Source organism: Schistocerca gregaria, chromosome 2 (genome assembly GCF_023897955.1).
Source record: "Schistocerca gregaria isolate iqSchGreg1 chromosome 2, iqSchGreg1.2, whole genome shotgun sequence".
Taxonomy (NCBI): Eukaryota; Metazoa; Arthropoda; class Insecta; order Orthoptera; family Acrididae; genus Schistocerca; species Schistocerca gregaria.
The window spans coordinates 859172404-859196460 of NC_064921.1; the positions used below are offsets into that span (position 1 = coordinate 859172404).

The 24057-nt window shown below is 38.2% G+C and overlaps 1 protein-coding gene across 1 annotated transcript in view; it reads left to right on the top strand.

Moving 5' to 3' along the window:
- Positions 1-12630, top strand: part of LOC126335237 (uncharacterized) — a 47290-nt gene extending 34660 nt beyond the window's left edge. The window contains exon 3 of the mRNA XM_049998277.1: positions 9229-12630. Within this exon, the coding sequence (XP_049854234.1) occupies positions 9229-9410 (182 nt within the window). The 3' untranslated portion in view covers positions 9411-12630. The remainder of the gene's footprint in view (positions 1-9228) is intronic.
- Positions 12631-24057: the final 11427 nt, after the last annotated feature.

Consider the following 24057-nt stretch of genomic DNA (forward strand, 5'->3'; position numbering starts at 1 on the left):
CATAATGATGCGGCCATTGAGGCCCTTCCTCGTCCCAAGGACTTATGTGAACTGCAGGTGTTTCTGGGCAAGGTTACTTATTACTTAAAGTTTTTGCCCTAGGCTGCCTCCATTGTTCAACCCCTCTGTCACTTGCGTCGCAAATGGGTACCTTTTGTTTGGACTCCTGCCTGTGACCAGGCTCTTCTCCATTTAAATGCGATGCTGAAGTCCGCCCCTTGCCTTACTCCCTTCTCTCCGGACCACCCCTTGTTTGTGGCAGCTGATGCGTCAGCATACAGCATTGGTGCTGTTCTCACGCACCAGGATGCTGATGGCTCTGGACACACCATAGCTTATGCCTCTAAGACGTTGACCACAGCACAACGGAACTACTCCCAAATTGAAAAGGAGGCCCTAGCTATCGTGTTCGCCGTCCAAAAATATCATTCCTGACGGACCATAAACCCTTGGTTGCACTTTTCGAACCCCACTCTCATCTTTCCGAGCAGATGGCTCAACGTCTCCAGCGCTGGTCATTGTTTTTACTTAATTACGCTTCCACCAGCCGGTATAAGCCCACCGCTCACCATGCTAATGTGGACGCTTTGTCCCAACTTCCAGCAGGCCCCGATCCTGCCTCTGACCAACAGCAGGTCCTCTGCTTTCACACTGATTCCGCCCACTGGGATGCACTGGACGGTCTTCCTCTTATGGCTCCTGATGTTCCTGTGGCAACCCGCCGTGACCCTGCCTTGCAGCAGGTTCTCAACTCCGTGGTCCACGGGTGGCCATCCTGTGTTACTCGTCTGATTTCAGCCCCTGGCGCCACCTCCCCCACAGGATCTCCGTGGTTGATGATGTCCTTCTGTTGGCCACAGAGTCAGATGCCGACCAGGCGGTCATCCCTCCAGAATTGCAGCTTCGGATCCTCAGCTTGTTACACCACGGGCACTGGGGTATGTCCCATATGAAAGTTTTGGTGCACTGGCATGTGTGTAGGCCTGGCATTGATGGCGATATTGAGTGCCTGGTCCGTGGCTGTACTGTCTGTGCACATCACCAGGCACGTCCCTTCAGTCATTTGCACCCTGGCCTGTGCCTCGCCAGCCATGGGATCGCATCCATATCGATTTTGAGGGCCCATTTTTGGGGTCCATGTGGTTACTCATCATTGATGCCTACTCCAATTACCCACATGTTGTTTGAATGGCATCCACCAGAATGGAGGCTACACCTATGAGCACCTATCACACTACTCCAATTGACAGTCGCCGTCCAGCAGAGATCCTTCATGGGTGACAGCTGCGGACCCTGCTCCATTTGCTGATGCCGTTTTCCTCTCGCCCCCACTCCCGGCCCTCGCAATGGTATGCCCCTGCACAGCCACATGAGCCCGTGAGAATGGTGGCCCATGGGCGGCGTGTTACATCGGAGCAGACGTCGAAAGGGTTGGAGCACCACCATCATAATCAGCTCCGTGCTCATGCTGCCATTCAACACATGCCGCCACCTCTTTGCCTACTTCATTTGGGTATGGACGCGGCCCTCGAGTCACCGTCCCAGCCCCCAGTTGCCATCTCCCCACCTCTCCACCTCTGGCTGGATTGGCGGCTCCCTCCCCTTTCCTGGACCCTGGATCGGCTGTCATGGATACCTCGGGCGACCCTTCCTCCGTGCCACTAGCGGTTGATACACCCAGTTCCTCTTCCCACTGTCATCCACCTCGGCACCATCTGGGGTGTCTCCGCCCCTACACGCAAGTTTCAGGGGAGGAGGGATCTGGTACCGTGCACTGTGGAATTTGAATCCGCACCAGATATCATGGACATAGAAGACCCATAGAGGTCTCTGCACCATCCCACCATAAGCTGTGGCAGCACTCACCTCCTGGTCCGCTTTTAGTGTGGGGGCACCACAGTGGAACTTGTGGTCCCAGGGGCCAATAGCCCTTCTCCGGTTAGTGGCTGACACTACAGATCTATATTTACGGAAATATAAAATACAATCGGCTACAAATTTTACATATTCACACACACCTTTACCTTTAATCCAAATAAATACAGACTCGTTTTGATTAATTTTTCTTTTACTACGAGTATACAAGACAAGAGTTGAGTCATAAGCTGATTTACCAAAATCTTTACTACCAATTTCAAACATATGATAGGTACGATAGGCAATTACGTCTCTATCATTAAAACTTTGAAGACCAGGTATACTAGGAACTCCGCTACCACCTCTTTCTATGCCAACGGTGAACCATCCATTTCTATGTGAGAAAGTGTCATTTATATCCAAGCTAAAATTAAGAGAACATCCAAGAAATACACAAGGTCCATCGATGAGAGCATTGGCTGCAACACCCTTCATTGGAATGCAATTTTTCTTATCTCCTGCCAGAAGTGAGCCATAGGTCTCCAGAGGTGTGAAGCATTGCGAATGATTGGAAAAACCTCAAGTCATTTCCATTTCCAAGAAGGGTAATTGCTCAGATGCACAAAATTATAGGCCTATATCTTTGACATTGATCTATTGTAGAACTTTGGAACATGTTTTATGCTCACATATTATGACATTTCTATAGATCAAACATCTCCTCTGTAGACGTCAACATGGGTTCAAAAAACCACAATCATATGAAAGCCAGGGAGATGCTGTGTTTCTTGACTTCCAGAAGGTATTCAATACAGTTCCACACTGCCACCTAATGAACAAAATACAAGTGTATGACACACATGCATACACAGGTGTACATAACAAAGCCTGGAATGTTTTTAATTTTCAATTTTTAACCTGAGCATATCTGCCCTAAACTTTGATTATTGCCTTCTTGCAAAGTAACTTTATGGCTTTTAAATTTTCATTCTGATGCAGACATCCTTAGAAGTGTCAAAACCTAGGTAAATGTATGAAACAAATATTTGCTACCAGTTGGCACTGTTATTTCTCCATTGAAAGTTAAACATATTTATACAAAACAGAACTTCGAAAACATTGACACAACTTAATTCTGTGTGATCAGCATGCAGAGGTGTATACTTGTGAATTAATACTGAAAAATAGATGACTTTTAATTGTAATTGTATATAGCTCCCCACTGGAATATTTTGAACTGTTTATGAGGAGTCTCCATTCCTTGCTACTCTGTCAGGCAGTAGCAGGCATTAATAGTCTGTGACATCAGTGTAAATTCACTAAGGGACTTTCATAGGAAAAATGATGTGGAAACCTTATATGGATTCTGCAATTTGCAATTTGATCTCAGTAATTAACTTTCCAATACAGGTGAATAAAGACAGAAGAACCCTAACTGATAATATTTTATTTGGTGACACTCAAAGCAAGAAAATAAATGTTGCCCCAGTAACAAATGATCTCGCTGATCATAAAGCAAAGTCAGTCAGGATAAATGAGACAGTGCTTTACAGTATAGATACTCCTCAGTGAAAATCAGAATAATTAATTACTCCAGGACAAATATTTTCAACCACAGTTTAAAGAGATAATCTGGAATAAAATTCATAATAAATCAAATTTCAAAATAAAATTTAATCTACCCCATGATAAATTCATATTATTATTTGAAAATAGCTTTCTGCATAAGCTAATCAGAGAGGATATTAAACAGTCATGTACAACACCATGGATCACTAGAGGGATTAAAGTAACTTGTGAAAGGAAAAGAGAAGTATATCTATTGGTGAAAACAAGAAGAGATCCTGCAGTAGTTGCACTCTACAAAAACATCTCAAAATTACTAAGAAAACTTATTAAAAATCAAGGAACATCTGTAAAATGCCAGAAATCAATGATTCCAACAACAGATGAAAGGCTATATAAAAATAGTGAAACGAGAAACAGGGAACCCAGCAACAGAACAGAATAACATCACTATTGAGCTGAATGGAAAGGCTATAAATGATGAGTCACAGGTACCAAATATATTTAATAGTCATTTCTTAAATATAGCAGAAAGTATAGGGACAAACAGTACAAGAGAAAAATAACAGCAGTATGTAGAAAAAGCAACTTTCACAAAACTCAGTCATATGAATATAGCACAAACTTCTCCTTCTGAAATTAAGAAAATTATACAGGGTGTTACAAAAAGGAACAGCCAAACTTTCAGGAATCATTCCTCACAAACAAAGAAAGAAAATATGTTATGTGGACATGAGTCCGGAAAAGCTTACTTTCCATGTTAGAGCTCACTTTATTACTTCTCTTCAAATCACATTAATCATGGAATGGAAACACACAGCAACAGAACGTACCAGCAAGACTTCAAACACTTTGTTACAGGAAATGTTCAAAATGTCCTCCGTTAGTGAGGATACATGCATCCATCCTCCATCCCATGGAATCCCTGATGCGCTGATGCAGCCCTGGAGAATGGCATATTGTATCACAGCCGTCCACAATACGAGCACAAAGAGACTCTACATTTGGTACTGGGGTTGCGTAGACAAGAGCTTTCAAATGCCCACATAAATGAAAGTCAAGAGCATTGAGGTGAGAGGAGCGTACAGTCCATGGAATTGGTCCGCCTCTACCAATCCATCAGTCACCGAATCTGTTGTAGAGAAGCATACGAACACTTCAACTGAAAGGTGCAGGAGCTCCATCGTACATGAACCACATGTTGTGTGGTACTTGTAAAGGCACATGTTCTAGCAGCACAGGTAGTGTATCCCATATGAAATCATGATAACATGCTCCATTGAGAGTAGCTGGAAGAACATGGGGCCCAATCAAGACATCACCAACAATGCCTGCGAAACTTTCACAGAAAATCTGTGTTGATGACGTGATTGCACAATTGTGTGTGGATTATCATCAGCCCACACAAGTTTATTGTGAAAATTTACAATTTGTTCACGTTGGAATGAAGCTTCATCCATAAAGAGGACATTTGCACTGAAATCAGGATTGACACATTGTTGGATGAACCATTCGCAGAAGTGTACCCGTGGAGGCCAATGAGCTGCTGATAGTGCCTGCACATGCTGTACATGGTATGGAAACAACTGGTTCTCCCGTAGCACTCTACATACAATCACTTGGTCAATGTTACTTTGTACAGCAGCAACTTCTGTGACGCTGACATTAGGGTTATCGTCAACTGCACGAAGAATTGCCTCATCCATTGCAGGTGTCCTCATCATTCTAGGTCTTTCCCAGTCACGAGTCATAATCTGGAATGTTCCGTGCTCCCTAAGACGCCGATCAATTGCTTCGAACGTCTTCCTGTTGGGACACCTTCATTCTGGAAATCAGTCTCAATACAAATGTACCACACCACGGCTATTGCCCCATGCTAATCCATACATCAAATGGGCATCTGCCAACTCCAGATTTGTAAACATTGCACTGACTGCAAAACCACGTTCGTGATGAACACTAACTTGTTGATGCCACGTACTGATGTGCTTGATGCTAGTACTGTAGAGCAATGAGTCGCATGTCAACACAAGCACTGAAGTCAACATCACCTTCCTTCAATTCGGCCAGCTGGCGGTGAATCGAGGAAGTACAGCACATACAGATGAAACTAAAACGAGCTCTAACATGGAAATTAAGCTTTTCTGGACACATGTCCACACAACATCTTTTCTTTATTTGTCTGTGAGCTCATCTAGATTTTAAGCTCATCTAGACTTTATGGTGTTCCCAGTAGAGGACTAAAGATTTGTTCTGTTATAATAAGCCGTGTCTTAACTCAAATCTGTAAGGCATCACTATCTCAAGGCATCTTTCCAAGGAGACTGAAATATGCCCTTGTTAAAACCCTCTTTAAGAATGGTGTTACAACAGATGTCAATAACTACTGCATTGTTTCACTACTGATATCATTTTCCAAATTTTTTGGGAAGGTGGTGAATTCTAGAATAGCATCTCACCTGAGCAATCATCATATCCTCTGCAAATCACAGTTTGGGTTTCAGAAGAGTTGCTCTTCTGAGAATGGCATTTACATGTTCAGTCGACAAATATTACAAGAATTAACGAACAAAATAGTGCCATTTGGTATTTTCTTCAGCCTATCTAAGGCATTTGACTGTGTGAATCACAATATCTCATATAATGTAATTGGACAGATAAAAAAAAAAAAAAAAAAAAATACTCACCGAGTGGGAGCAACACATGTAAATAAGGTATAGATATGTAAGCTCTCAGAGGAATTGGCTCCTTCTTCTGACAGAAGGGTTGAAAAGTAAGGAGAAGGAGTGAAGGAAGAGGACTTGTGAGGTATAGGGAAGGAGTAGAGTTTGGAAAAGTCACCCAGAACCCAAGGTCTGGGGAGACTTGCTGGATGGGATGAGGAGGAAAGACTGATTGTTGGGTACTATACTTTATGAGATCTGAAAACCTGAGAGCTGAAAGGTGGAAGATAGGGTAATAAGGGTAATATTCAAGACAGAGATTACTGCCAGAACATCATATATGAGTTAATAAGAGCAGAAAGCTAAGTGCATTGTTTATGATACATGTGGGAGTGTGAAGGCAAAAAATAGACAGATCAGGAGTGAAAGATGTAGAAAACTGTTTCCCAAGGCTCAGTCTTACATCCACTACTGTTCCTCATATATTTAAATTATCTTCCATCTATTGTGCAACAAGCAGAATTAGTTCTATTTGCAGATTACTCTTGTATTGTACTCAATCCAAGCGTACATGCAGCAACAGAAGACATGGTAGACAAGCTTTTTAAACATATCATTGACTGGTTTTCTGCCAATGGTCTCACCCTCCATTTTAAAAAACACAACCTATTCAGTTCTGCATATCTAGGGGTACTGCACCAATAAGTGTAACTCATGGTGAGAAAATAATAGCCAGGGTGGAAAATTCAAAATTGTTAGGTGCCCACACTGATGTGAATTTAAACTGGAAAAAGCACTTTGGGTCCCTTATACAACTTAGTTCAGCCATATTTGCACTCAGAATCATTGCAAATCTTGAGGAGAGACAAATAAATCAGTAAGCTGATATATTTGTAGAAATCTGTTTCAGGTGTAGGGTGTCCTTACCATTGCTTCACAGTATGTTTATCACCTCAGGAACTTTGTTGTAAATAATCCACTGCAGTTCAAAAGGAATCTTGATGTGCCTAACTGCAACAATAGAACGAAAAATTACTATCATACTCAACATTAATGTGGTCTTTAGACATAAGGATGCACAGCGCTAAAACTTTTGATAAATTGCCAAGTGATATAAAATGTATGACAAACAGCAAAGTAAAATTTGAAAGCAAACTGAGGAAGTCTCTCCTTGAAAACTCCTTTAATTCTATAGAAGAATTTCTGTTACTGTAATGTGTAAAAGGTGTTTGGTAAGAATTACTAACTCACATCTGTATAAGCAATAAACAATAAAAAATAAATAAATAAAAATAAAATAACTTAAAAATGTTCAGCATCTTTCCATATTTACAAATTAATTTGCAGCATAAATGTAAAATGACTCATTCAATACTATTAAGAATTATTGTGCAAATGATCTATGGAACATGGAACTAAATTACGAAATTCTCTGTAGCAATTTCACTAAGTTGTTATCAAGATATATTTTGAAAAGGGGGAAGGGATGTTTATATGTCCTGGCTGGAAATTTATTTGGTGATCTGGGATAGCTTCAACATTTCTCTTGCATCCAAAATCCTGGCCAGAACCATCCACGGGGCTTCTAGCAACTCTTCTTGTATACCTAAGACCACCTCCCTCTTAACATTCCAATGTTATTATTCACATTACAGATATAAATTTAAAAAAATTCTATTATAAGAGATTATTTATAATAATATGATGTGTGTGTGCACTGTGGTGCTGATAAAGACAATAGATGATTATTTCGTGTTCACTGAGATCCATTAATTATTAAAATGTGCACTCAAATGACATGTATAAATTCAGTGTATCAAATAACACAATAATCGAACAGATAACAGCATGCCGTATGAGACCACTGTATTTTCTAATCAGCTTTTTGTGATTATATAAGTCTGGTACTGCGCACTGTGGAATTTGAATCCGTGCCAGATGTCATGGATGTCTAAGACCCATAGAGGTCTCTGCACCACTGTGCCATAAGCTGTTGAGGCCCGCGCCTCCTTGCCCGCTTTTAGTGTGAGGGCGCCACAGCAGAACATGGGGTTCCAGAGGGCAATACCGGCACCCCAGGTAGCATACTTAAGTGCCTGCTCTCCCTCAGCCAGCCAGTCTAGTCATACGAAAGTCGGTTGGCACCTCACCTCACATTAGACAGTTTACTTCCTTGTTCTGTGTGTCAGTGGATGTGTTTCTTTCCTTGTGACTCTGTTATTCAGTCTTGTTGTATTCGTTCTGCCCTTCATTGGTCTTGTCCATCCTCTCCCATTGTGTTGTTGTTTGCGGGCCTCTCCGCGGGTCCCGCAACACTCTTCGTCATTGCTACCCTGCGACCATTTCGGTTGCAGTTACAAAAATAAGAATCATGCTAAAATGCATCCAGTTCAAAAACCTTTAGTACTTTGTCAGGAACAGTATCCCATGACAGTGATGTACATTGTAAATATGTGGGCTAAAGTTATTATTTATCATTTACTATCATCTTAATCATTGTTTGGTACTGAATATGCTCATAGCTGTTTAAGTAGTGTGATTTGGTCTCTCTGAGTTTTAGTTAGTAACTATGTTATCTGATAGGTCTCCTTTTGTGAGATTCATATATCACATTCAAAGTCAGAACTAATATTATTCATTGTGTTTTAATTAATTAAGAGGAGATTTTTTACATGAACTTTTTACCCAATTAATCTCCTGATTGGCACCTTTGCAAAAGTACTAATTCTTTACCCTACAACGTGCATTGGTGTTACATTTCAATTGTTTGATACTTATCTGTTGTCTTCACATGCTTTACAAACTGACTGTAACATGTTCAAATCAAAAATGGTTTACAAAAACTCTTGGTGCACTTCGACATCACACGCATGGACCAACAGACATGACCACTTTACCCAGTAGCATACTTTGCTAAAAGTTCAACTTTGATATGTTTCAATATCTAGTTCCAAGTAGTCTGTATAGTCTGATATACAGGAATTGACATTCAAGCCACAGCAACATTGAACTCCAAATTTTTTTTGTATAAAATCTAGTTAATATGCTCTCTGACAATGTTAAAATGTTCTCTACTTGTTTAATTGATTGATCTGCTCCATTACAGGCTCAAATTCATTATTAAAATTTACTTATCTTACAGGTGTGTCAAATGCTGAGATTTATGTAAGACCGGAAGTGCGACAACTGTTACGTCTTAGGAACAGACCCATAAAAAAACACTTCAATACTGTGCCAGCGTGGGTGTTAGGAAGTGAACAAGCAAAGTCATCCGTAGTAATTCTGCTGCCTGAAGGCTCAGCAGATAATGAACAGGTTTTTTGATGATGAGATGGACAATGGAATTTATTCTTTCAAAAATTGTGTCAATAGGAAATAAATATCGAGAACAACAGAAATTTACAGTACCTTAAAGAAATAATATGTTGCCATTGAGCAGCTATATGTAATAGGAATAATACACAGAATGACAGAAATAAGACTGAAATATCATAGTCTTCTGTTGTCAAACCTCATCACAGCTCTTCCAATCCACTTCTATGAGCTTTTGCTTGTGACTGGTTGAAAAGAATGAACTGACAACAATGATAAATTATGTATCTAGTCTGACTGTAACTATTTTTGCATGCAGTCATCACTGGTTTCCTTCTTCGGTATTTATGAATTTCATGTAAAAATCATAGATTACAAGTTTGAATAACTTTTACCCACATAAAAGTGAGTGAGTGAAAGATGCAGTCAAAATATGTTGTACATATGTTAAGTTGACTTCAATTCACTTTTAGCTGTGTTTCTCTGTCACTCTAATAACCCATCATTTTCTTCATTATTCATCCAGTTTCAGCAGTTGCTTCATTTCTGCTGACCTAGTTATCAGTTGCATGTGCATAATTCTAAGAGACCTCACATGTAAGAAGAGAAATTTTGAATGAATGATCATGTGACACTGGGCAATAATCTAAGGAAGTGATGTAAGATACTCCCTCATGTACCTTATTGAAGTTCTTGTAGCACTTACCTTAAATTAGAAATCTTCATTGGTAATAACAGTTAATTCTCTTCTTTATGCTGTATAATAATTATTATAAACAGATGCCTCTTCACTGTTATAATTTATTAAACAAGTTAGGTTTTGTACTATCTATGCGTATAAATATGAAAAAAAAAACAGATACTGTTACCAGTGTTTGCTGCATTACACTATCATGGATTGGAAAAAGCTTATAAATATTGTATCTTACCACTCAGTTCTTAAATTGTAATGCATCTAACTGTACCTTCTATTTTTATTTCTCAAAAAAGTTTTTCACATATTAAGTAAAGTTTCTCACTTTGCCATCACAACTTTCTCTCACCTTATTCAATGTTGTTATTAATGTGGCTTTCATACTTTCTACCTTAATAATTTATTACAGGTACCTCTATAATTTTAATTCCATCCACTTTGAGGAAAAATATGTTTGTACATCCCTGATCCTACTTTATATGATATGTTTACCAAAGCATGCCTTGCCGTGAAATTGAGCATCATGTCTTTTGTGTGAGTGCAGTTTTTTTCCTAGATGTAGTGGACACTAAGACAAATTTCCTGACATTCACAAGCAATTTTCATCATTTAAAGTCTCCAAATTATGATACTGACTTTGTTCTGTTCTAAAGGAAGTATATACTTTTTTCTGTGACACTTGAAAGAAGCTTCTAAGAGAACTTCAATGACACAGCATGTATGGGACTTGATCAAGTATTATCAAAATAACAGCACTTCAAACCACTGTCCCACCACCAGGAGAAGAGGTTCCATCAACATCTGCCCTGTTATACTGAATGTAAGCAAACACAAAACTCAGGTGTGGTTCTTGTCTTTACCTGAGTGCATGAAGCCCACCAATCTGTGTTCTGCTGTTGTAGCAATCAGACAACATGCTTGTAAAACTATTGAGACATTCACATTGTGCATTGAGCATTGTTTATGGTGAATGTTGTGAGAGTGTTAGAGAAGCAGTGCAGTTGTACATGTAAGAGTGTCCAGATTGTGCCAAGTAGTCACGATCTGTCTTTGTAAACGTTATAAATAAAGTTCTAGAAACTTGAAGTGTGGAGAATAAAATACGCCAAGGGAAAAGAAGACCAACTGATGAAAGAAATTAAACTAACATTTTAAAGGAGTAACACACAATGCAAATCTCACAAGCTGGTATTTCAGAAGTACAAGAGGTATCAATCAAATGAGTGTTCTGCAAACACTGTATTCCATCGTATTTCATCTTCTTCAAATTTCACTACATCTACAGCTTAATGGCAGTGACTATCCAAATTTGATTACAACCCTCTGAATGTTATCTACAAAAACTGTGAAGTGATGCGGCAAATCTAAGCAAAATTTTGTTTAAGGAAGAAGCATCATTTACAAACCATAGGCAAGTCAGACTTTGCAATATGCACTAATACGAAAATCCTTGCTGACACAATGAATGCTCTTGGTCTTTCAATATTTGGTGCATGTTTTTCAAGACCCACAACACTGGTCTCTGTGTTGTTGATGGAATTCTAAATACATTCAGGTAATGTGAGTTCCTAAGATATACTGCTGCTGCAGTTATTGGAAGACACCCCACTGAACATAAGTCAGTCAGTGTGGTACCAACATGATGGATATCAGTTTCATTCCAGACATAGGTTGAAAGGCCCTCTTAAAAGGACACTTGGAGAGCATTGGAACAGTTGAGGAAATGCAAAATGGTCTACAGACTCACCTAACTTAACATTTCTACACCCTTATTTATGGTGAGATTTAAGACAAGAAGTCTATTACAAAGCACTGATGACTCCCAAAGAAATGAAATGCCTAATAACACATTGATTCCACATGAAATTTGATGTGCAGTGCTGTTTCACCAGAATCACTTTATAGTGTGCGGCAATTCTCAAGGTCAACATTTTGAGCACATGATATGATAGCCACGATAATACACATAAAAACCATACCCCATGTTCTGTCCCTGCTTACATTTGGTGTAATAGGCAGACATTCATGGATCCTCTTCCCCTGATGGTGAGACAGATCCATGGTGCTGTTATGTTGATACTGTTTGATCATGTCCCATGCATGCTATGTAAATAAAAATTACTTGTGAATATTGGGAAATTCACTGTACTGCCTACCATAATTTGAAAAAATGTAGCATCTCAATTTATTTATTGATTCTCAACATATTTGTGATGTGGTGTATAATTGCCTTTTTACAATCCATAGATAATGAATGAATGTGGATGAATCATATGGGTTGCTATTTTGCTGCTAATGTAGTTGTGTGTTACACTGTAATAACAAGAAACATGTAAATCAGATACCTGTCTGTTATTTTGATGATACAGTGGTACACAAGATTCACTAACATATTTACTAGTGGTGCTCTATACCACTCACATACAGTTTCATTCTACAAAACAATTCTCACAGCTTATTTTTCTGTATTTAACTTACTACCAATTTTTCTTGGTAGAAGTACATGTATAAAGAACAAAAATAAATATTCCTTTGTTTTTTTTAAATAGCAGCAACATAAGATTACTATTTTGGAATTCTAAAGACAATAAATGCCTCTAAGAAAATCCTGTGTTCTTGTCACTAATAACACTTTTTGTTTCCAACTACTTCTGTCTGTATTTTATGATTAATAAACAAATAAATAAGTTTTTCTAATTGTTTTTTCTTTTATTTCATAATTCAGTTAGTAGCTGGTCATTTACTTTCCATTTCTGTTTGATATTCAGTCATTCACTTACAGTGTTCCATAGATCCCATACATAAAGAGAACCTTCAGGGATATGGAACAAGTCAGGATATATATTCCCAAAAGATAACACTGTGCTTCATTTAGTGTGTGGCCATTAATGTCTACTTATGGCACAAACAGATCATTATCGTTATTTGGTATGTATCATATAAATGAAAATCACCATCCCAAAAGAATCATCAATTCATCTAACAGTATCTCTTCATGAGTAGAGCACTTGAAATAATTTGCTGTCAAATTAATTTGGTACAGGCCCTACTTAGTATTGTATCATCAGTTCTTTGGGTGTCTTGGCTGTGGACTTTTTAGCAAAATATAATGAGCCTAAGATGATCATAAAGCCATATCTGCACACACTCATCACTACTGCTCTGTTTTGAAACTAGAGGTCTCCATTGCAATAGTGTTGTTATTATATGGATATCACAATACATGTACGTAATGTAACTTTCAAAAACACAAGCGTACTTACTAATCCTATGCCTATCCTTCGTATTTTCATTCAAATATATATTCACAGCATTATCATTCTTTTAATCAACTACAAACTGAAGTATGACATCTCTAAGTATTAAATCTCAGTATTAAACCTAAGTAAATCCATTGGTGTATTACTTGTAGGATGAACATTCTTGTTTGATAAATGGATGACACTGCATGTTATGTGATTCTTTATCACCATTGGTTTCATTACCCTCACTACCCTCATCTTTTGATTCTTCACCATCACAAAACATATCTGAAACTTCCGCTCCACACTATTATCACTGTTGCAAGTTTCTATGTTCTTTAGAGTCTAGCCATTCTCCTACAATTAGTTATCTCTCAGCTCATAATCAATATCTTATAATATGTTCTGTAACTGATCATCAGCAAATTTTTATTCTTTCTATTCTTTTCAGTCTAAGAAGGTCCCAGTGTTGATTAATTAGCTGCCACTTCCAAGAATGTATATCACAAACAATATTGTACAAGGGAAAAAAAAATTGCAGCCACAAAAATCTGTTCCCTAACACTTTGTTGCCTGTGCACACTCCTATTCTACAGTTGCAAAATTAGACTAAATAATGCTCCTTTGAATGTGTACACTTATCTCAGCCACAATAATTGTTGTTATGTTCAGGGTTCCCCTATCATGTCATCACAAACACAGCCAGTGGAATTAACAGCTTCTTAACCACCTGATAAATTTTGTATTGTCATTAGTTCACTTTTGGTGGTGCATGCAATGTCTGAACAAGCAAAACTAATGCAACCATATCTGGTTGTTTATTAGGGGTGCAATGTTTGCTGCCATTGGTAGGAAGTAATCCTTGAATTATGTGGCCAATAATTTAAGTACCACTTTTGCCAGTGTTATTTTCTAAGAGCTCACTTAAATTTGGGACTCTATTTTTAGTTTGGTCCTTGTTAATGATGCTTCAGATAGTTGTAGTTTTATTCTTGGAGTGCTTTATGATTTGAGCATAGTACATGTATTTCAGTTTTCTTAATAATTAACTTGAGGGTTTTACAATGCTGGGGTAAGTAAATTTCAACTTTTTGCTACAGATTGACCTCCTGTTTTGAACTTAGGCATTCCTGAAAGTTAGAATTGGTTCACTGGATTAAGTTAATAAAAACAAATATTCCCATCGGTATAATCAAAACATTGTATCGCAATGAAAGCATACAGCCTGTTACTCTGGATAATGAGATTGCAATAACTGTTAGGTTACGTGATGTGTCCTCATCCTGGAATCTGAATGACTTGCTACTTCTTTCCAACCTTCAGTAGCTGAGCCTACTTTCCTCCCTGAAGAAAAGACATGAAAGTTCAGAAAGCTAGAAGTAGTCCTTTCTCCTCTCTCTGTATTGAGAGTGATTAGGATTGGATTGGATTGGATTGATTTGGGGGAAGAGACCAAACAGTGAGGTCATCGGTCTCTTTTGATTAGGGAAAGATGTGGAAGGTAGTCAGCTGTGCCCTATGAAAGGAACCATCCTGGCATTTGCCTGAAGCAATTTAGGGAAATTATGGAAAACCTAAATCAGGATGGCCAGACACAGGATTGAACTGTTATGCTCCCGAATGTGAGTCCAATGTGCTAACCAGTGAACCACCTTGCTTGGTGACAGTGCTTAGAATTTTGTCTAAAGAAAGGAAGTATTGGCCAGTGACTCTGACTCACTGTAATTTAACATTGGTGTTACTTTCTCATCAGCCATATATGGAAGGCATTATGAAAATTTCAAAGTAAGATACTTTGTGTTCGAATATTTCACTTCTGACATCTCTGTTTAGTTAAATAATGATAAAATAAACTTATTTTATATGAGCTAAAGCACTTTTTAATTACACAGTTATGAGATAAACTTTCATTAACATCATTCTGTTGCCACAGACAGGTATTACCCCAGAGTAATGTCCCATTTAAGGCATTAAACATTGCAGTTGCATCAGATGCTAGTCAGCCAATTATTCGATTACTAATTATCTCATGGACAATGGCCTCATTGTCGGATTGTGCTGCTGGCTCACAATCACGTCATTTTCTTACATGCATAGTAAATTTTTTCTCCCCTATCTCACTGTTTATTTTATATTTCTTCTGCTCACTTAGAAATATGACAGCACAACTTATTACTGTGTTAGCTGAAGGAATAGTGAAAGACTAGGTATGGGCTCACATTTAAGGAACAAAAACTGAAAGGTGCAAAACAGTTTTATTTGTGTTTGGCACACTTTATATGTAGGTGCACCTGCTCAGGGGATAATTTCATCGAAGTGGCAACATGATTGTTTAAGCAGCTTTGTCCAAATTTTATCACTTACGAAAATTTCACACCATTGGGTAAATCATTATTTGAAGGGCACACAAAAGGTCACCAATATGAAACAGTACTATCTATAAATGTAAATCAGTTAACTGTAGATGTCTTTATAACACACTGGCAATAAAACCTAGATTTTTTATTTTGGTACATAAATTGAGCATTACTCGTTGGTGTGCATCTTTCACAAAGAACACTCACCTGACAGGCCCACAAAAAGAAATGAAAACTTTGATAGCTTTCACATGAGTCCTTGGATGAGCTAGAGTATGTAAACAAAGTAATGTAGCAAATGGTACTGTACATAGTGAACAGATCGACACCAAATGTTTTTGAGATAGTGCTACCATTAAGTGATGTTATGTATACATATTCCATAAAATTACAATGTGAAAACTGGTTTATTTCAATATCTTGATTACTTCAAATTTGTTACAGAGAAACATCAAAGCAAATTCTGTCATCGAAATCAAGCAAACTGAAAAATTTCAGTTATAAATTTAATTATGTATTACTTTAACAATGTTGAAAGTAACTGTGGACACTGTTGTAAAATATAAATACAAGTACGGTGGAGTCCATGAGGAATCAAAATTGCAATAATATAGGAAATTATGGGAAAGAGAGGAGGAGAAAATTAAGGAAATTATTGTCTGAGAAGAGGTGCTAGGAGAGAATCTCAGTCAAATGACAGAAATAGGAAGTGAAGTAGAGTACATGAAAATAGGAAAATATCATAGAAATGAAATAACAGAACATTTAACAACAGTAGATATGAGAATAGGGCAGGTAAATTAGGGGTTGTCCCTCTGGCAGCCTGTCAATTTGAGGCAAGAAAAAACAACCAGAAAAGATTATGAAAGGATGAGGAACTTTGGAGCATACAGACAGCAAGACAGACTGATATGAAGTGAATAGTCTATATTTTGGGAGGAAATTTTGGAGAGCACAAATATTGTTACGTGTGGAAAATTGGGATGTTACTCACAGTATGGAAGAAGAACTAGGTACAAAATCATTAACAGATCTTTGCAATGTATCAAGTAACAAAGTTTTAGTTGGGGAAAAGATATAAGTTGCTGATTGAGGAGGTTGCAGATGTTGTTTTGGTTTTCGATGGAAAGACTTGTTTAATGCATCCTCTCCATGCTACCCTCTTCAGCTCAAAGTAACCCCTGCAACCTACAATCCTTCTCAATCTGCTTACTGTATTCATCTCTTCATCTCCCTTTATAATTTTAACCCCCCCCCCCCCCTGCCCCTCCCCATACATTAGTTATGTGATCTACCCACCTATGCTTCAGCATTCTCCTGTAACACCACATTTCATAGGCTTCTATCCTCTTCTTGTCTAAACTGTTTATTGTGCAATTTTACTTCAATACATGACTACACTCTATACAAATATTTTCAGAAAAGACTTCTTAACACTTAAATACACGCTCAAAGTTTACAACTTTCTCTTCTTCATAAATGCTTTTCTTGCTCTTGCCAGTATACATTTTATATGCTCTCTACTTTGGCCATAATTAGTTATTTTGCTCCCCAATAGCAAACTCGTCGACTACTTTAAGTGTCTCATTCCCCAATCAAATTCCCTCAGCAAAACCTGATTTAATTTGATTACATTCCATTATCCTTGTTTTGCTTTTGTTGATGTTCATTTTATATCCTCTTTTCAAGATGTTGTCCATTCTGTTCAATTGCTTTTCCAAATCCTTTGCTGTCTTTGACGGAATTACAACCTCAAAGCTTTTATTTCTTCTCCCTGGACTATTAATTCCTATTTCATATTGTTCTTTCAATTTCTTTACTGGTTGCTCAATGTACAGACTGAATAACATCAAGGATGGGCTATAACCCAGTCACACTCCTTTCTCAACCACTGCTTCCGTTTCATGCCCCCTTGACTTTTTATAACTGCCATCTGGTTTCTGTACAAGTTGTAAACAGCTTTTTACCCTCTTTATTTTACCCCTGCTACTTCCAGAATTTCAAAGAGAATATTCCAGTCAACATTGTCAAATAATTCCTCTAAGTCTATGAATGCTATAAACATAGGTTTGCCTTTCCTTAATCTGTCTTCTAAGAGAAGTTGTTGGGTCAGTACTGGCTCACTTGTTCCTACATTTCGCCAGAATCAAAACTAGTCTTCCCTGAGGTCAGCTTCTACCAGTTTTTCCATTCTGCGTTAGTATTTTGCAACCACAAGTTATTAAACTAATAGTTCGGTAATATTCACATCTTTCATCATCTGCTTTCATTGGAATTGGGATATATTCTTCTTGAAGTCTGATGGTATTTTACCTGCCTCACACATTTTGCACAACAGATGCAAGTGTTTTGTCATGGCTGGTTCTCCCATGGCTGTCAGTAGTTTTGACAGAATGTCGTCTACTCCTGGGGCTTTCTTTCTACTTAATCTTCCACTGCTCTGTCAAATTCTTCTCACATATCATGTCTCCCATCTCATCTTCATCTACCTTCTCTTCCTGTTCCTATAATATTGTCTGCAAGTTCAACTCCCTTATATACAACGCCTATGTACTCCTTCCACTTTTCAGTTTTCTCTTCTTTTCTTAGCACTAGTTTTACTTCTGAGTTCTTGATGTGCGTATAACTTCTCTTTTCTCCAAAGGCCTCTTTCATTTTCCTGTAGGTGGTAACTATCTTTCCCCTAAATCCTTACATTTGTTCTGTAGCCATTACTGTTTAGCCACTTTACACTTCCTGTCAATCTCATTTTTTTAGACTTTGTATTGTCTTTCATCTGCTTAATTTACTGTATTTTATATTTCTTCTTTCATCAGCTAAATTCAAAATCCCCTGTCTTATCAAAGGATTTCTCCTTAGTCTTGCTTTTTCACCTATTTGATTCCTCTATTTCCTTCTCTATTTCATCTCTCAAAGCTACCCATTTCTCTTCTACTGTATTCCTATCCACCTGTCCTTGTCAGTTGTTGCCTAAGCTCCTTTTGATACTCTCAGCAATCTCTGGTTCTTTCAACTCATCCAGATCCCATTTCCTTAATTTCCTACCTTTTTTTAAATTTCATCAATTTTCAACTACGGTTCACAACCAATAAATCATGGTCAGAGTCCATACCTCTGCCAAGAAATGTCTAAAGGTTTACTGTCTCATTCAAAAATCTCTATCCTACCACTATATAATCAATCAGAAACCTTCCAGTACTTCCAGGTCTCTTCCGCATGTACAACCTTCATTCGCGGTTCTTAAACCAGGTGATAGTGATAATTAAATTGTACTCTGTGCAAAATTCTACCAGGTGGCTTCCTCTCTCATTCCTTTCCCCCAGTCTACATTCACCAACAATTTTTCCTACTACCGAATTCCAGCCACAAATTGCTATTAAATTTTCGTCTCCCTTAACTATCTGAATAATTTCTTTTACCTCATCATACATTTCTTCAATCTCTTCATCATGTGCAGATCTAGCTGGAATATAAACTTGTACAACTGTGCTGGGTGTGAGCTTTCTGTCTATGTTGGCTTCAACAATATGTTCACAATGCTGTACATAGTACGAAGACTGCCCAGAAAGTAATGCTGTGCATTTTTTTCTTCAACAATTCTTGATTGAACATAATGAGAATTTCACATACAAAAGAATGGTGTTTTATCTACACATATAATCTCCATCTCGTTCTATTGCCTTCCTCCAGCAGAAAACAAGGGCATGTATGCACTGTAGGAACCAATCCTTGTCCTGGTGGCAGAGCCAGTGCTTCAGTATGTGAATCACCTCCACATTGTCCTCAAAATGGCATCCTTCAATGGCCAAAAACAAGTGAAAATCCAAGGGGCTAGGTCAGGGTTGTCAGGTATGACAGCTGCTCTGCCGAACTGCCTGCTGATGACCTTATCCTCCATGCCCAGCAACTAACTGTACTTCTGTTGACAGCAAATGCTCCATAGATTTTGCACAAGCGTTTGTGAATATTCCCCACGGTTTCTTTCTCTGCAGTGAGAAATTCAATGGTGGCACATTGCTTGTTACGTACATCACAGATGCCATTTTGAAACTGTCCTGCAGCTAAGCTTTCTGTCAGACATGACAGAAACTTGGCACACTCACTCAAGAGACTTCAGATAAAGCATACACAACATTTCGCATTTGTAGCATTGTTTTCAGCTGAGAAAAAATATGTGGTGTATTACTTTCTGGGCAAACTTCACAGCTTACCTGAATTCCTATTTTCTTATTCATTATTAAACCTACTCCTGCATTACCCCCTATTTAATGTTGTATTTATAACCCTGTATTCACATGACCAGAAGTCCTATACCACCTGCAATTGAACGTCACTAATTCCCAAAATATCTAACTGTAACCAACCCATTTCCCTTTTCCCTTCTCAAATTTTATAACCCGCCTGCCTGATTAAGGGATCTAACATTCTGCACTTCAGTCCATACAATACCAGTTTTGTTTCGCCTGATGATGACATTCTCCTGACTAGTCCCCTCCCAGAGATCTGAATGGGGGACTATTTTACCTCTGGAATATTTTACCCAAGAGGACTCTGTCATTATTTAACCATACAGCAGAGTTGCATGCCCTTTGGAAAAATTGCAGCTGCAGCTTCCCCTTGCTTTCAGCAGTTTGCAGTACCAGTGCAGCAAGGCCATTTTGTTTGATGTTACAAGACCAAATCAGTCAATCATCCAAATTGTGGCTCCTGCAACTACAGAAAAGGCTACTGCCCCACTTTGGGAACCACACATTTTTCTGGCATCTCAACAGATATCCCTCCATTGTGACTGCACCTATGGCACAGTTATCTGTACTGCTGAGGCACACAAACCTCTCCACCAATGGCAAGGTCCATAATTCATGGGAGGGGGGGATTTCAGATACAAAATGTTAATTTACTGTTTATAATGTTGAAGCTGGTGAACTTGGCAATCTTGTAACTACATGGGAAGAACTATTGTTAGGTAATAATAGTGAGAACAGTGAAGGGGGTGTCTTAGACAATTACAGTGAGATTAGTGAGGAAGATGTGACTCTCAATAGTAGTGAGAAAAATAAAGATAGTGTTGAAGATGCTGAAGAGGGGATGGGAAGTCAGGTTGACTTTTATTAAGAATTAGATTGTATGATTTATGTGGAGGTCAAAGGCTAAATGTTTCAGGAAGGTATTTATGGGGATTAGATTAGATTAGATTAGATTAGTACTTGTTCTGTAGATCATGAATACGACACTTCGTAATGATGTGGAACATATCAGGTTAATCAAAGGTGTCTACACAAGATATTGCATTACACAGAATATTACATGACACTTCATTTTTTTTTGGGGGGGGGGGGGGCGGCGGGGGGGCGGGGTGGTTACCCACTTACTATATCCAAAAATTTATCTAATGAGTAGGAGGAGCTGCCACTCAGAAATTCTTTTAAATTAATTTTAAAAGCTATATGGCTATCTTCCAGACTTTGATGCTATTAGGTAACTGCGCAAAGACATTTGTGGCACTATAATTTACCCCCTTCTAAGCGAAAGTTAGATTTAACCTTGAGTAGTGAAGGTCATCTTTTCTCCTCGCGTTGTAGTCATGTACACTGCTATTACTTTCGAATTCGTTCGGATTGTTAATAAGAAATTTCATAAGTGAATATACAAGGTGGTCCATTGATAGTGACCAGGCCAAATATCTCACCAAATAAGCATCAAACGAAAAAACCACAAAGAACAGAACTTGTCTATCTTGAAGGGGGAAACGAGATGGTGCTATGGTTGTCCGGCTAGATGGCACTGCCATAGGTCAAACGGAGATCAACTGCATTTTTTAAAATAGGAACCCCCATTTTTATTACATATTCATGAAGTATGCAAAGAAATATGAATATTTTAGTTGGACCACTTTTTTCGCTTTGTGATAGATGGCGCTGTAATAGTCACAAACGTATAAGTACATGGAAGCACTTAACATTCCACCAGTTTGGATGGTATTTGCTTCATGATCCATTACCCATGATAAAATAGACAGTTTACCAACTGCGGAAAAGGTTGATATCTTGTTTATGTATGCCTATTGTGACCAAAATGCCCAACAGGCATGTGCTATGTATGCTACTCGTTATCCTGGATGAAATCATCCAAGTGTCTGGACCATTCGCTGGATTGTTACATTATTTAAGAAAACAGGAAGTGTTCACCCACATATGAAAAGTCAACCACGACCTGCTACAAATGATGATGCCCAAGTCGGTGCTTAAGCTGCCGTTGTGGCTAATCCGCACATCAGTAGCAGGCAATTTGCATGAAAATCGGGAATCTCAAAAAGTCAGTGTTGAGAATGCTACATCAACATTGATTGCACCTGTACCATATTTCTATGCACCAGGAATTGCATGACTTTTAACATTGAGCACAGTTCTGCCACTCGGCACAAGAGAAATAATGAGATGATGACAGATTTTTTGCGCACGTTCTATTTAGCGATAAAGCTTCATTCACCAACAGTGGTAACGTAAATCAGCATAATATGCGCTATTGGGCAACAGAAAATCCATGATGGCTGTGACAAGTGGAACATCAGTGACCTTGGCAGGTTAATGTATGGTGCGGTATTATGGGAGGAAGGATAATTGGCCCCCATTTTATCGATGACAATCTAAATGGTGCATTTTCTGCTGATTTCCTACATAATGTTCGACCAAAGTCACTACAAGATGTTTCACTGCATGACAGAATGGAGATGTACTTCCAAAATGATGGATGTCCTGCACATAGCTCGCGTGTGGTTGAAGCGGTATTGAATAGCATATTTCATGACAGGTGGATTGGTCCCTATCTGATTTCCCCCTTCAAGCTAGATTAGATTAGATTAATACTTGTTCCATAGATCATGAATACGACACTTCGTAATGATGTGGAGCGTGTCAGGTTAATAGAAGATGTCTGTAGAAGATGTTACATTACACAAAATACTGCATGACACCAATGTTTAAGTTAGTTTTTTTCTCCTCCCTTAATTTATATCAAAAAATTCAGTCAACGAGTAGAAGGAGTTGTCATCTAGAAATTCTTTTAATTTATTTTTAAATGTTGGTTGACTATCTGTCAGGCTTTTGCTGCTGTTTGGTAGGTGACCAAAGACTTTTGTGGCAGCATAATTTACCCCTTTCTGTGCCAAAGTCAGATTTAACCCTGCATAGTGAAGATCATCCTTTCTCCTAGTGTTATTGCTATGCACACTGCTATTACTTTTGAACTGGGTTGGATTATTAACAACAAATTTCATAAGTGAATATATATACTGTGAGGTTACTGTGAGAATCCCTAGATACTTAAATAGATGTCTGCAGGATGACCATGGTTGGGCTCCAGCAATTATTCTGATTACACATTTTTGAGCAATGAATACTTTTCTACTCATTGATGAATTACCCCAGAATATGATGCCATATGAAAGCAGTGAATGAAAGTAGGCATAGTAAGCTAATTTACTGAGATTATTATCACCAAAATTTGCAATAACCCTAATAGCATACATAGCTGAACACTGACATTTCAGCAAACCATCAGTGTGTTTCTCCCAGTTTTACCTCTCATCATTCAACACACCAAAAAGTTTTGAAAATTCTACCTTAGCTACAGACTTCTGTTCAACGTCTATATTTATTACTGGAGTTGTGCCATTTACTGTACAGAACTGTAAATACTGTGTTTTATCAAAATTTAAAGAGAGTCCATTTGCTGAGAACCACTTAATAATTTTGTGAAAAATATCATTTACAATTACGTCACTTAGTTCTTGGTTTTTGGCTGTTATTACTATACTTGTATCATCATCAAAAAGAACTAACTTTGCATCTTCATCAATGTGGAATGGTGAGTCATTAATATATATCAAGAACAGTAAAGGACCTAAGACCGAACCCTGTGGGACCCCATACTTGATAGCCCCCCCAGTTTGAGGAATCAGCTGTTGTTTTAACATTACATGAACCACTTATTTCAATTTTCTGCATTCTTCCAGTTAAGTATGAATTAAACCATTTGTGCACTGCCCCCCTCAAACCATAACATTTTAGCTTATCTAAAAGAATTTCATGATTTACACAATCAAAGGCCTTTGAGAGATCACAAAAAATACCAGTGGGTGATGTCCAGTTATTCAGAGCATTTAATATTTGATCAGTGAAAGCATATACAGCCTTTCTGAAAACCTAACTGACATTTTGTTAGTACTTTATTTTTACAAATATGGGAGGCTACTCTTGAATACGTTACTGTCTCAAAAAATTTTTGATAGAGCTGTCAGAAGAGAGATTGGGCAGTAGTTGTTGACATCTGACGTATCCCCCTTTTTATGCAATGGTGTTGCAATG